The 14,481-nt window shown below is 40.7% G+C and overlaps 1 protein-coding gene across 4 annotated transcripts in view; it reads right to left on the bottom strand.

The window, feature by feature from the left end:
• The window catches only part of EOGT (EGF domain specific O-linked N-acetylglucosamine transferase), a 57,851-nt gene that overhangs the window by 20,787 nt on the left and 22,583 nt on the right, over positions 1-14,481 (bottom strand). For all 4 annotated transcript variants that reach the window (XR_008684193.2, XM_055414289.2, XM_055414287.2 and 1 more), the window contains exons 10-15: positions 13,549-13,641; positions 13,131-13,202; positions 11,616-11,702; positions 11,036-11,104; positions 7,741-7,802; positions 1,686-1,805 (exon numbers count right to left, since the gene is read on the bottom strand). Coding sequence is in view for 3 of the 4 variants with exons in the window: in XM_055414289.2 (XP_055270264.2) it covers positions 1,686-1,805; positions 7,741-7,802; positions 11,036-11,104; positions 11,616-11,702; positions 13,131-13,202; positions 13,549-13,641 (503 nt within the window). In the remaining variant the exon portion in view is untranslated. The remainder of the gene's footprint in view (positions 1-1,685; positions 1,806-7,740; positions 7,803-11,035; positions 11,105-11,615; positions 11,703-13,130; positions 13,203-13,548; positions 13,642-14,481) is intronic.

Genomic DNA, 14,481 nt, shown 5'->3' on the forward strand with positions numbered 1-14,481 from the left:
CTGAACTGTAGTATAGTATATAAATAAAACTTGTTTATAGAAACACACATACACAAGAGTGAAACATTATTTTTAAAATATTTCCATAACTAAGTCATCTTAACTTTCAAAAAAGCAGAACAGGATTAAAGAATGGAGGGGATTTTTATCAACAGCCTGTGAACTTGATATTAACTCCTATAACTTTCAAAAAAGCAGAACAGGATTAAAGAATGGAGGGGATTTTTTATCAACAGCCTGTGAACTTGATATTAACTCCTAATAACCCCAGCTTTGTGCATATGAACATGGCCTTGGGGTGGGTGGGTAACACATTCTCCCAAAGAAACTGATCCCAGGACTGTGGACCTCTAAGGACTGAAATGTCTCAGTGACATTTCTTTCGTTCCTTCCTTTTTCTCTTTCCCCCCCTCTCAGGGAGAAAGGAAGAACTAAAATAGAATCCCACAATGATCTAGCTATTTCTCTAACATATATATTTATTTTTAAAGGTTTTTCAGGGTGTTGAAAGTTTATGACAACTTTTTTTCTAAATAGTCTCTCATTTAAATGCCAAGTTATTTTTGAAATACGACCACAAAATCAAGATATTTAGATGCAAGGGGAGGAAATCAGGTAACAGCAATCACTGTTGGTATCCAGAGTAGAATTATTAAAGGAGAGAGGTCCATGTCTCCACAACCAACCACCAAGTTAGAGGAACGCTGTGGGAAAATGACTTTCACCTGAGGCCTCAGTCTCCTGTGTGTGTATATGGAATCATACAGGCCCGTGGAATTGTATGGTCCTGTGAGCACCAAGCAAAGAGGTTGGCTTATGTTTTGGAGCTGTGTTCTTCACTAGAAGTACAGACACTCAAACCCCCTCTCTCTCTTTTTAAAAGAAAACACATGACATAAAATTTGCCATCTTAACCATTTTTAAGTGTACAGTTCAGGAGTACATATACCTCACTGTTACAACCAATCACCAGAACACTTTCATCATGCAAAAGTAAAACTCTGTCCTCATTAAACACTAAGCCCCCTTCACCTCTCCCACCAGTTCTTGACACCCGCCCATCTACTTTCTATCTCTATGAATCTGACTTCTCTATGTACCTCATGAAAGTGAAATCATATAGTATTCGTGCTTTTCAGAGAAACATTTCACTTAACATAATGTCCTCAAAGTTCATCCCTGTCACTGCATGAGACAGGATTTCTTTCTTTTGTAAGGCTGAATAGTATTCCACTGGATGTGTTTGTGTCTGTATCACATTTCATTTACCTGTTCCATAGTCAATGGAAAATAGAGTTTCTTCGACCTCTTGACTAATGAGATAACACTGCTATGAACAGGGGTGTACAACACACGGGCTCTCTTTTCACACAATAGCTACAATGATGGCAGGGAGAGGCTTTCACTTTGACAAGCACACAGGAACGCACTCAGAGGAAGGAAACCACAGATTCATATCTCCCAAATCCTGCTGAGATGGGGGAGGAAAGGGATATTTGCTTGCTAAGGATAACTGCAGTCTTCAAACTTTTAGGTCTTTTTTTCTTTTCTTTCTAGATATATATATGATGTGACTTCTTTGTAATGATTAAATATTAAGCCTTTTGAGGCTCTGAATGAAAGTCTCAGCAAGCAGAAAAAGCATTATCAGCTGCCTCAATATTAAACTGTCCCCAAACACTTACAGTTCAAACACCGCAGCCCAGTCTGGAAGGAAAAGTAAATGGGTAAGACCAGCCCCATGCATTCCAATAAATATGTCTGTGTTATGCGTGATTCTCAGCTGATCTAAAAACCCAAGTTCCCTGTGAACACAAAGAACAACAAAAGAAAGGGGAGGAGAGGGAAAGTACTGAGTTGAGTAAGCTCACGATTCATGGTAACAACATTTATACAAGTGTCTTTCCCAATTTAAAGTACATTTCCTCATGATATTTGCCAATTTCAAGCCTACTCACATAACTAACAGCTTACTTAATAAACATTTTTTCTAAGTTAAGCTTGCCTTTTTAAAAACTTGCATGTTCTTATTTTAGAAGGAAACTTTTATATCTGTCTTAAATGGAAAACTAGTAACACATGACATAAAACTGTAAAAATGGGTATAATCATGCTAAAAAGCATTATTCCAAGGTAGGTAGGTAACACTGCAAGGCAAAGCTCTGATCCTGAGGCTCACTCTCTCTTTATGAAAAAGTGGAATTAGCAAGCATTACAGTGATGTTATGATATATTTAGCAACCAACTGAAAACTATTTCCTTAAGATCATACAAGAACTTTTCAAAAATAAAATAAATTCTTCCTTGCATGATTTGAGTTATTCAATTGACATCTGTGAACCCCTAAAATTATCTCAGATACCATGAGGGCATTTTCCTGTCTGTGCAACAGATGAATCCACAATTTTATGCGTGCTGGTCTTTGAATTCAAGACACTGAAAGATGTGCAAACTTTGAAATGAAAGTAAGGCAAAAGGTCCACAAATCAAGGTAAATTGCAAGTGGTTAAACAGGAGATGGTAAGAATGAACACTGACAGTTTAGGAATTAGTGAACTAAAATGGACGGGAGTGGAAGAATTTAATTCAGATGACTATTACATTTACTACTGTGGGCAAGAATCCTTCAGAAGAAATGGAGAAGCCCTCAGAGTCAACAAAAGAGTCCAAAATGCAGTACTTGGGTGTAATCTCAAAAACGACAAAATGATCTCTGTTCATTTCCAAGGCAAACCATTCAGTATCACAGTAATCCAAGTTTATGCCCAAACCACTAATGCCAAAGAAGTTGAAATTGAATGGTTCTATGGCAGAAAGTGAAGAGGAACTAAAAAGCCTCTTGATGAAAGTGAAAGAGGAGAGTGAAAAGGTTGGCTTGAAGCTCAACATTCAGAAAACAAAGATCATGGCATCTGGTCCTATCCCTTCATGGGAAATAGATGGGGAAACAGTGGAAACAGTGTCAGACTTTATTTTTTTGGGCTCCAAAATCACTGCGATGCTGACTGCAGCCATGAAATTAAAAGACGCTTACTCCTTGGAAGGAAGGTTATGACCAACCTAGATAGTATATTAAAAAGCAGAGACATTACTTTGCCAACAAAGGCCCATCTAGTCAAGGCTATGGTTTTTCCCGTGGTCATGTATGGATGTGAGAGTTGGACTGTGAAGAAAGCTGATCGCCAAAGAATTGATGCTTTTGAACTGTGGTGCTGGAGAACACTCTTGAGAGTCCCTTGTACTGCAAGGAGATCCAACCAGTCCATCCTAAAGGAGATCAATCCTGGGTGTTCATTGGAAGGACTGATGCTAAAGCTGAAACTCCAATACTTTGGCCACCTCATGCAAAGAATTGACTCACTGGAAAAGACTGATGCTGGGAGGGATTGGGGGCAAGAGGAGATGGGGACGACAGAGAATTAGATGGCTGGATGGCATCACCAACTTGATGGACATGAGTTTGAGTGAACTCCGGGAGTTGGTGATGGTCAGGGAGGCCTGGTGTGCTGGGATTCATGGGGTCGCAAAGAGTCGGACACAACTGAGAGACTGAACTGAACTGATGAAGACCTACAAGACCTTCTAGAACTAGCACCCAAAAAAGATGTCCTTTTTATCACAGGGGAATGGAATGCAAAAGTAGGAACTAAAGAGATACCTTGAGTAACAGGCAAGTTTTGCCTTGGAGTACAAAATGAAGCAGGGCAAAGGCTAACAGACTTATGCCAAGAGAACACAGTGGTCACAGTGAACACTCTCTACCAATAACATAAGAGATGACTCTACACATGGACATCACCAGATGGGCAATATAGAAATCAGATTGATTATATTCCTTGCAACCAAAGATGGAGAAGCTCTACAGAATCAGCAAAAACAAGACTGGGAGCTGACTGTGGCTCAGACCATGAACTTCTTATTGCCAAATTCAGACTTAAATTGACGAAAGTAGGGAAAACCACTAGATCATTCAGGTATGACCTAAATCAAATCCCTTACGATTATACACTGGAAGTGATAAATAGATTCAAGGGATTAGATCTGATAGACAGTGCCTAAAGAACTATGGACAGAGGTTTGTGACTTTGTACAGGAGGCAGTGATAAAAACCATCCCCAAGAAAAAGAAATGCAAAAAGGCAAAACGGTTGCCTGAGGAGGCCTTACAAATAGCTGAGAAAAGAAGAGAGGCAAAAGACAAAGGAGAAAAGGAAAGATACACCCATGTGAATGCAGAGTTCCAAAGAACAGCAAGGAGAGAGAAAAAAGCCTTCCTAAGTGAACAGTCCAAAGAAATAGAGGAATACAACAGAATAGGAAAGACTAGAAACCTCTTCAAAACAATGAGAGATACCAAGGGAACATTTCATGCAAAGATGTGCACAATTAAGGACAGAAATGGTATGGACCTAACAGAAGCAGAAGATATTGAGAAGAGGTGGCAAGAATACACAGGAGAACTGTACAAAAAAGATCTTCATGACCCAGATAACCACGATGGTGTGATCACTCACCTAGAGACAGACATTCTGGAGTGTGAAGTCAAGTGGGCCTTAGGAAGCATCACTACAAACAAAGCTAGTGGAGGTGATGGAATTCCAGGTGAGCTATTTCAAATCCTAAAAGATGATGCTGTGAAAGTGCTGCACTCAAAATGCCAGCAAATTTGGAAAACCCAGCAGTGACCACAGGACTGGAAAAGGTCAGTTTTCATTCCAATCGCAAAAAAGGGCAATGCCAAAGAACGTTCAAACTACCACATAATTGCACTCATCTCACACACTAGTAAAGTAATGCTCGAAATTCTCTTCAACAGTACATGAACCGAGAACTCCCAGATGTTCAAGATGGATTTAGAAAAGGCAGAAGACCCAGCGAACAAATTGCCAACATCTGTTGGATCATAGAAAAATCAAGAGAATTCCAGAAAAACATCTACCTCTGCTTTATTGATTACACTGAAGTTTTTGACTGTGTGGATCACAACAAACTGTGGGAAATTCTTAAAGAGATGGGAATACCAAATCACCTTTTGCCTCCTGCAAAATCTGTATGCAAGTCAAGAGGCAACAGTTAGAACTGGACATGGAACAACAGACTGGCTCAAAACTGGGAAAGTAGTATGTCAAGGCCATATATTGTCATCTTGCTTATTTAACTTATATGCAGAGTACATCATGTGAAATGTCAGGTTGGATGAAGCACAAGCTGGAATCAAGATTGCTGGGAGAAATATCAATAATCTCAGATATGCAGACGACACCACCCTTATGGCAGAAAGCAAAGAGGAACTAAAAGCCTCTTGATTTGGCCACCTGATGCGATGAGCTGCCTCACTGGAAAAAACCCTGATGCTGGGAAAGATAGAAGGCAGGAGGAGAAAGGGAAACAGAGGACAAGACGGTTGGAATGCATCATTGACTCAATGGACATGAGTCTGAGCAGGCTCCGGGAGATGGTAAAGGACAGGGAGGCCTGGCGTGCTGCAGTCCATGGGGTCACAAAGAGTCTGACACTACTGAGTGACTGAACAGCAAGAACAACAGCCAAAAAAGTTCACTGAAGTGAGGCTGGGAAGAAATGCTGGACAGAGTCTAATACTCTGATAAATAAAATAGAATCCAATCTCCCAGTCCCACCCAAAGTGAAGAGAAATAAATGAACAAGATCTGTTTGCATGAAGAAGGGGAAGCAACTTTCCTCTTAATCAGCTTCTCCGCTTTGAAGAGCTTCCTCTCGGGAGAGAACAGAAATCCCGCACCTGCACAAGCGCATCTCACACGAGGTGCATGTGCCTCAGGTCCCCTGGGATGCCAACTGATACTGAGGGGACGAGGGGCATTCGCCCAGGGAACACATCCGTGGAGCGGTCATTTCTGGGAAATGCCTATAAACGCTATTATGCTTCTATCGTGTCCCTCAGGTTGGCAAGGTCTGAATTTACTGTCACTAACCCTGGGCTCTCTTCTTGCCTCTGCACTTCCTCAGGTGGCAGTGAGGACTGCCACCATTGGGTTAGTGTCACCTGTCAAACAGAAATAGCTTCAGAAACTTCACAAGACTCTTGAAAGAGGAAGATGAGACAGAGCAAGGAAAGCATTAAGAATACGTGTCAGCGCTCGCAGACTTAGATTAACGAACTTATGGCTGTCTGGGAGAAGGGACAGTTGGGAAGATCATGTACGGACAGTTATACTAAAATGGATAACCAACAAGGACCTACCATATAGCACATGGAACTGCTCAATGTTATGTGGCAGCATGGATCGGAGGGAAGTTTGGGGGAGAAGAGATATGTGTATATGTATGGCTGAGTCCCTATGCTGTTCACCTGAAACTACCACAATATTGTTAATCGGTTCTACCCCAATACAAATAAAAAGTTTAAAGATTGGGGGGAAAAAACAGGAAGTCTCAATAAACAGTAGCTGTCCTTGCAACCGCTATTTATTTGTACTGAGTGATGTCGGGACACGGCCATGCTTCCTCCGTAACTGTCTTCCTACTTCGAAGCCAGGTGGCCAGCTCATGGCAGCTACCTCACAAAGACTTGTGTAAATGAACAAACACGTAACAAATCAGGTGCTAAACGCCCAGGCTTACAAATAAGTTTAAACCAAACCATGTGAGGCACTGTATGTTGGTAAATGTGTACTTTTTAACACAGAAAAAAGCTGTTAAATTTGGAAAACAACACTATGACTGTGGGTGGGTGAAAAGGAGAGAGAAAAGTATTCATTTTCCTTTGGAACTTTTCTGTACTGCTTGACTTTTTCAATCAAGAACATGTATTACTTTTATAGCCCTATAGTTTCTGTATCAACAGGGGTTACGTAGACAGGGGTTACGGAACATATAACCTATGATATAGTTTCTATATCAACAGGAGCTACATAAATGGTAGACAAATTCTATCTTTCTAACTTTTTAATTGTGTTAGAATTTTAAAGGAAATGTAAAAAAAATTTTTTTTCTTTTTAATTTTTAGCCTTACCCCACAGCATGCAGGACCTTAGGTCCCCAGCCAGAGATCTAACCCACACCTACAGCATTAGAAGGCGAACCACTGGGGAAGTGCCAGAAATGTAAATATTTTATAAGATTATTTTTAAACCTCATACTGTTCTATGAACCTCAAATTATTCCCATATGACTAATCTTAGGCCAGAAGATGAAACCCAGCAGCTAACAGGGCAATTCAGGCTTACGCCATTTTTTAAAATTTGGAATTAGTTGCTGGTTTTTAAGATTTTTTTTTTTTATGTGGACCATTTTTAAAGTCTTTATTGAATTTGTTACAATATTGCTTCTGCTTTATGTTTTGATTTTTTGGGGGCCACAAGGCATGTGGGATTTAGCTCCCCAAACAGGGATTGAACCAGCAGCCCCTACGGTGAAAGGTGAAATCTTAACCACTGGACCACCAGGGAAGTCCCCCAGTTGCTGACTTTAGAAATTCAGAAATTTCAAATGAAAATAGGATTCATCACTTCTCTTTAAAAAGGGATAGTGCAGCAACATCAGGCCTGTCACAGCTGGAGAACTTCTGCCCACTCAGCTCGGCGTCCTCAGCCGCCCACTTCATTCACGGATGGTATCCGCCTGTCCCTTCCAGATCCACAAGTGCCAACACCTCCCAGTCACAAAGTCCTCCCTCCTCTCCCCGCCAAAGGATGAGGAGGCTCCTCCCTCATCCAAGCCAAAGAGCACAGGATCTGCCCAAGACTGGATTATTACTTACTTATACTTATAATCAACAATCTGGACCTCAAATGTAGATATTGTTTTCAGTGCATTTACAAGCTGGGGGAAAAAAGAAATATATTTAGAATTTCTTTTCCTTCCTTCTCTTCAGTTTTATTTACCTTGAAGTCCCCAAATTTCTTATTTTTCATGTAAAGTTATGTTTCAAGTATTAAATCCCCTTTATATTTTCATACAAATGTTTCAGTGTGAAACCTTAACTGAGTTCAGATACAGGCTCCACCTCTGCATTTTAGGGAGGAACACACCACCTTCCTAAAACTGTTCTGCCCTGGGCTGCTATGAGTATGAAAGGAGAAAATTCATAAAAGCAAAGGGCTTGTCATAGACACACATGAAATGTTACCTTTTAACTGCTGTTATTCTAATAGTTGGTCCCTCAACTTTCAGCCTATATTCACTGGGCACCAACTTTGTTTCAGAGTTTTCTTCCTACCCATTGTATCATTTCAGACAAACACCTAGTGCTTTGGAAACTCATCCACCAAAAATACTAAACTTCCGGCAGAAAAAAATTTCAACATCTCTACACAGAAAAACAACTATACTTTTAGCAAAGAGAAAACAACTAAGCTCGATTAATTAACCATCACATCAAAAGCATCACCCTGGTTCTCTAGGTCCCTCACAAACAAGTCGTCTTAACGGACCCAACACCGCAGGTCACTGCTCTTCAGAAGCATTTTGTATCTGTGTCCTGCTCTCTCGTGTGTACACTGTGATTGCACCAGCAACAGGTACAGAAGCATCACTGACTGCACTGAAATCACGCTGGCATTTCCAAGCGCTTCAGGTATACGTCACTTCCTGCTCACAAACACCATACCAAGGAAGTATTATATCATACACATTTCATAAATGAGGTACTGACGTCTTAGAGAAGCTAAACAACTTTCCCAGGATCTCCCATACAGCAAACGGCAGGGCCAAAACTAAATCTAGGTCATCTGACCCCAGAGCCTGTGTTCTTGGCTAGTGCACTCCACTCTCTCGCTTATAAAAAGCAACTGGCAGTAGCCCGAATCCAATCCCATCCCCCATCACACACTCACAGAGTCATAAAATGGAAGTTTCTCTCACTGGACAGTCCCTAGACGCTCACAGATACATTGTTTATAGCAAGTAATTGACGGAGTGAGGAGAGATTAGAATTCCACTTTCCAGGGGAGAATTAATCAGAGGGCATGAGCCCCTGTCTTGTATTGAGATGGGCCTACCTAAAAGGAGTCACATGTCTCCAAGGATCCCGAAGGAAGCATGCTCTTTCCCATGATTTCTAGTCAGACCAGAGACATAGCCATACTCCTTCTGGAATGACTGCTCTAACCTTGAGTCTGGGCAAGACTGCATGAACCATCATTTAATGAGGGTATCTAGGTTTTGTTATCTATTCATGAGTCAAGGAAAAGGGAAAAGTGCTTTCTTCTCTACCTGGGAGTTGCCTTTCTCAGTGACACCAATCCTGGGAGCAAAGCAACCAGTTGGGCACACGATGGCTTGGGGTTGGAGCTGAAGGTCCAAATCCTGCCTTAGGGCAACAGCATCCAGGTGACCTGCGGGGCTGGATGTGGGAACATGGACAGCTGCAGTGTAGCACCCATCGGCGGTACCTTTCTACTGGACTTCGCTCCAGCAGTTGACCGGTGGACAGGGAAGGAAAGTGGTCAGCCTCCTCCCAGGTGAAGCTGGGTTACAGCTATGGAGTGTTCTCTGCCTATGAAGGAGGCTCCCTTCCCTCTCCCACCCCACCCCGTTACTCTGCTCACCAGCTGGGTGAACTTGGGCATGTTTTTTTAACTTCCAGGGTTCAGTGTTCTCATTTAGAATGGAGAACAATAATAAAATACTGATATTATTGGTCTGCTGGGAGAGTTGAAGGACAGGCAGAGGGAACCCACGCTTGGCACATACTTGCATCCAAAATGTGTTACCTTACCAATAAGTACCACTCATCTGCCTACTAATGACGCATCTCATCTGTCCACCCCACAGTGCATTACTTGATACATTTTTATTTCCAGGTCTTTAAAACACACATACGCACGCTATTCATTTCCTCCATCCACAGAGCTTACAATCGATGCCTCATTACACCATATGTTCATGTCCTCCATAATCCGTATGTGTCTCGAGAAGAGATGCTAATTACACAATTTGGATCAGCCTCTTAGGCATCCAAATTAACTTGTGCCAAACATTTTACCCATCAAAACCTGCCCCCAAATTCCCTCCCATCTCAGGTCCACTGAAGTGCTTAGGCTAATCAGTCATGCCTGATTCTCACTACCTCTCCTGGCCTCACCGAGGCTATAACTTTACACTCCCACAAGCAGTGTCATAGGCTCTATCTCCAAGATATATCCCGAAGCCATTTATCTTGTCATCCCTCCTGTCCTCCCCTTCATCTAAGCTCTTATCAGGGCAACAGCTCTTAATCAATCTCCCTGCTCCTATTCTTGCAGCCAGAGTGATTTACAAATAAATAAAGAAGTCAGTTTCATGCCTCTCTATTTGCTACTATGACAAATTACTACACACTTATCATCTTAAAACAACACAATTTATCCTCTTACAGTTCTGTAGCACAGAAATTTGACACACAGAGACAGAAGTCTCAGTGGGATGAAATCAAGGTGTACACAGTGCTGCACTCCTTGTGGAATCTCTAGGGGACAATCCTTGTCTTTTCCAGACATCTAGAAACCTTACTATTGCAAGGACATCACCCCGTCCTGATGTTGCAGGGAGCCTGCCATTGCAATCTTGTTGAAATTAAGTATAAGTTATGAATTGATGTTGTTGAAATGACTCAGGAAGCATAAGAGGGGAACTAATTTCTAAGATACCCATGAAAAGGATAAGGACTTTTCCAACTTCATCTGCTGCTGGAGGCCATAGTCTTGCCACACTCCATCTACCATCTGCCCAAAGATATTCTCCCATTGCTCGGCTGCTAGTTTGTCCAGAGACAAGATGTTTGGCAATCCATGGCAGCAAAGGCAGGACTCGGGTGGTTTTGTCTCTGTTTCCACTCTGAGTTAGTGCAGAGGAATGTCTGTAGTAAGGCAGAGCTCATTTAGTAATTTCTGGTTTGATGATTTCCAGCAGAAATCTAATAAATGAACTGGGTGCAGCCATCAAAATATTCTAAAAGCTAATAACTTCAACCAAAGCATTTAGTAGGATATGAAAAAAAAATAAAAACAAAGCACATTACTCATAGGAAGTTAAATTCAATATGTTGCTATTAAAAATGCATACCAAAAACTGACCTCATTTTGGTTCAGTATTTTCCGATACTCTGTGCTCCGTGCGAGAATGGTCACTCGAATTTTTCCACCCTGTGAAAAAGGCAAAATATTGCTGTGAATGCCTGGACAGACAAATAAATAAAACTTAAAATGGGATTTTCACCAAGAGATAAAACTCAATAAGGACACCTTTATGGGACTTTTTTTTTCCCTTTTAGCCTGATTTCTTCACAGTTCTCCCAGGGGATAAAAATGTACTCACTTTAGCCACAGAAGGCAAAATGCATTCATTACACTACTTCTGTTTGTTTGATATATTTGGGGACAGAGGATGTGTGGGCTGGGTGGGATCTTGGGAGAGGAAGGGGAGAGATAGGGAAAGGAAAAAGAAAAAAAAAAAGTACATTCTTGCACTATCTCTTAGTTTATCAAAATTTCCTATGCTGTTGACATCTGATTTCAAATTATTCCAGGTCAGAATTTCTGGTTAACCCAGAAAACACTGTTTGCTGATGATCTCCTTTTTCTGTAAAGATGATACTGACTTTCATCAGGGGGTGAAAAGTCGAGCCTACCTCAGAAACCATAATGCAGCCATTACCTTGGGACCCTCTTGTGTGATGTTCAGTCTGTGAAGTATATGCTGGGAAAATGCCCTGAATAACCCGGTATTTTGACACCCAGAGATCTACAATAAAAAACAATATTTCCTATTACAATGAGTAATTTCTGCATTACTATTTAAGATGTTCTCAAGTTATACATAAGTACTATCTTAACGGCCATCATCAAAAAATCTACAAACAATAAATGCTGGAGAGGATATGGAGAAAACCAGGCCCTCCTACACTGTTGGTGAGAATGTAAACTGATACAGTCATTGTGGAAAACGGTATGAAGATTCCTTGAAACACTAGCAATAAATCTATCATCAGTTCAGTCACTCAGTCCAACTCTTTGCCACCCCATGGACTGCAACATGCCAGGCTTCCCTGTCCATCACCAACTCCCAGAGCTTGCTCAAACTCACGTCCATCAAGTCTGTGGTGCCATCCAACCATCTCATCTTCCATCATCCCCTTCTCCTACTGCCTTCAATCTTTCCCAGCATCAGGTCTTTTCAAATAAATCAGTTCTTTGCATCAGGTAGCCAAAGTATTGGAGCTTCAGCATCAGTTCTTCCAAAGAATATTTGCCCATTCCAGTCCATTTTAGTTCACTGATTTCTAAAATGTCGATGTTCACTTTTGCGATCTCCTTCTTGACCACTTCTAATTTACCACTGATTCATGAACCTAACATTCCAGGTTCCTATGCAATATTGCTCTTTACAGCGTCGGAATTTACTTCCATCACCAGTCTGGGTCTTGGTCATCTACCATATGACCTAGCAATCCCACTACTGGGCATATACCCTGAGAAAACCACAATTCTAAAAGACACATATACCCCAGTGTTCATGGTGGCAATATTTATAATAGCCAAGGCATGGAAGCAATCTAGATGTCCATCAACAAATGAATGGATAAAGATGTGGTACATACATGTGGTACAGTCGAATGAAAAGGAACACACTGGAGTCAGCTGTAGTAAGGTGGATGAATCTAGAGCCTCTTACACAGAATGAAGTAAGTCAGAAAAACAAGTATCATATATTAATGGATATATGGAATCTAGAAAAATGGTACCGATGAACCTAGTAAAGAATGGACTTGTAGACATACCAGGGGAAGGTGAGAGTGGTATGAACTGGGAAAGTGGCAATAACATACATTCACTATCACGTATAAAACAGATAGTGGGAAGTTGCTATATGACACAGGGAGCCCAGACTGGCACTCTGTGATGACCTAGAAGGGAGGGATAAGGGGAGGGGAGGGAGGCTCAAAAGGGAGGGGATGTGTGTATATAACTATGTGTGTGTGTATATGTGCATATATATATATATAATTATGACTGATTCACATTGTTGTGTGGCAAAAACCAATACAACATTGTAAAGCAAATTTCCGCCAACTAAAAATTTTTTTTTAATTTTTTCTTTTAAATGTTATCTTAAAATCCACCAAGAATCAATTCTCTGAATATGACTGTCAACCACAAATGACATGCTTACCAGAGGGGTATTATAGAACAGCCCGTATCTCATCCGGGGAAGTAAGGAAAAAATAGCTTCTTTAAAACATACCTAAGAATGGAGATATTTTAAAAGGTAAGAGAATTACAGTCTGCATCCTTCACACTAAAACAGCAATTTTTTTATAGAAAAAATTAATCTCTATTTTGCATTAAAATATTTTGATTAGCTAATTATTTCAATCAAATGGTATTCATATTTTCAGAAAAGTTATGGGGAAAAGTTTTTAAAAGTTACATGGTTAAAATAATCATGATGATTCTAGTTATTACAAAGAAACTAAGGAGTTAGAAATCAGTGATAATAGCTCACAGAAACCCAGATTAAATATTAATTTGATTAGTGAGTCATTGGTAATGACAGTTATTTACAGGCATTTCAGTAAAGCTTCCAGTACCCTTTTGAAGTCATAAGTTTTCAAATGTATAACATCATAATCAGTAAATGCTTTCCACGTGTCGGAGAACAGGTCACCATATCCATAGGAGCTCTGAAAGTGGAAACAAAGTTAAGTTAGCTTTGTGGCTTAACCTGGCTTTTCAAAAACATCAGAAAACACCTGAATTAGCTTGTTAGGAACCAACAACCTGAAACACAGTTCATAAAATCCACAGAAGAAAAATGGATTTTCATCTTGGGCCTGAGCAAGTCCCTAATTTGATGTAATAGCATCAGAAATAATCATCACAATTATAATCTTAGTCTGCTAAAAATGTTTTGTTTTCCCATCCTAGCCCTTTTTATTCTCATGTCCTTGAAACTGGAATCACTGTGCGTTTTTTTTCTGTGAATTTTCTATCCAAACCCACAACACATAGACACGTTACCTTTTGTACACACCAGAACATGCACAGGGAGCAAAACTCATCAGAGCAGACAGAATGCACTTTTGGAAAGAAATCTGAGTGCTTATGGAATCTAGAAACATAGTACTGATGATCCTATTTACAGAGAAGAAAAGGAGATGCAGATGTAGAGGAAGGACTGGCAGACACAGCGGAGAAGGAGAGGGTAGGACAAACTGAAAAATGAGCACTGACGTTATGCACTATCGTATGTAAAACAGCACCTAGTGGGAAGGGGCTACATAACACAGGGAGCCTAGCCTGGCACTCTGTGATGACCTAGAGGGGTGGAATGTCAGAGAGGTGGAGGCTCAAGAGGGAGAGGACACACACACACACAGACACACACACACAGTTATGAACTGATTCATGTTAACATATGGCTGAGACCACCACAACACTGTAAAGCAATTATCCTCCAAGGAAAAAAAAATCTGAGAGTAAAAAAATGCTTTGAAAGTTTTAACATTAAAAATATAATGTTA

The sequence above is a fragment of the Moschus berezovskii genome, chromosome 24, assembly GCF_049115385.1.
Source record: "Moschus berezovskii isolate FMDL1 chromosome 24, NW_MosBer_1.0, whole genome shotgun sequence".
NCBI lineage: Eukaryota > Metazoa > Chordata > Mammalia > Artiodactyla > Moschidae > Moschus > Moschus berezovskii.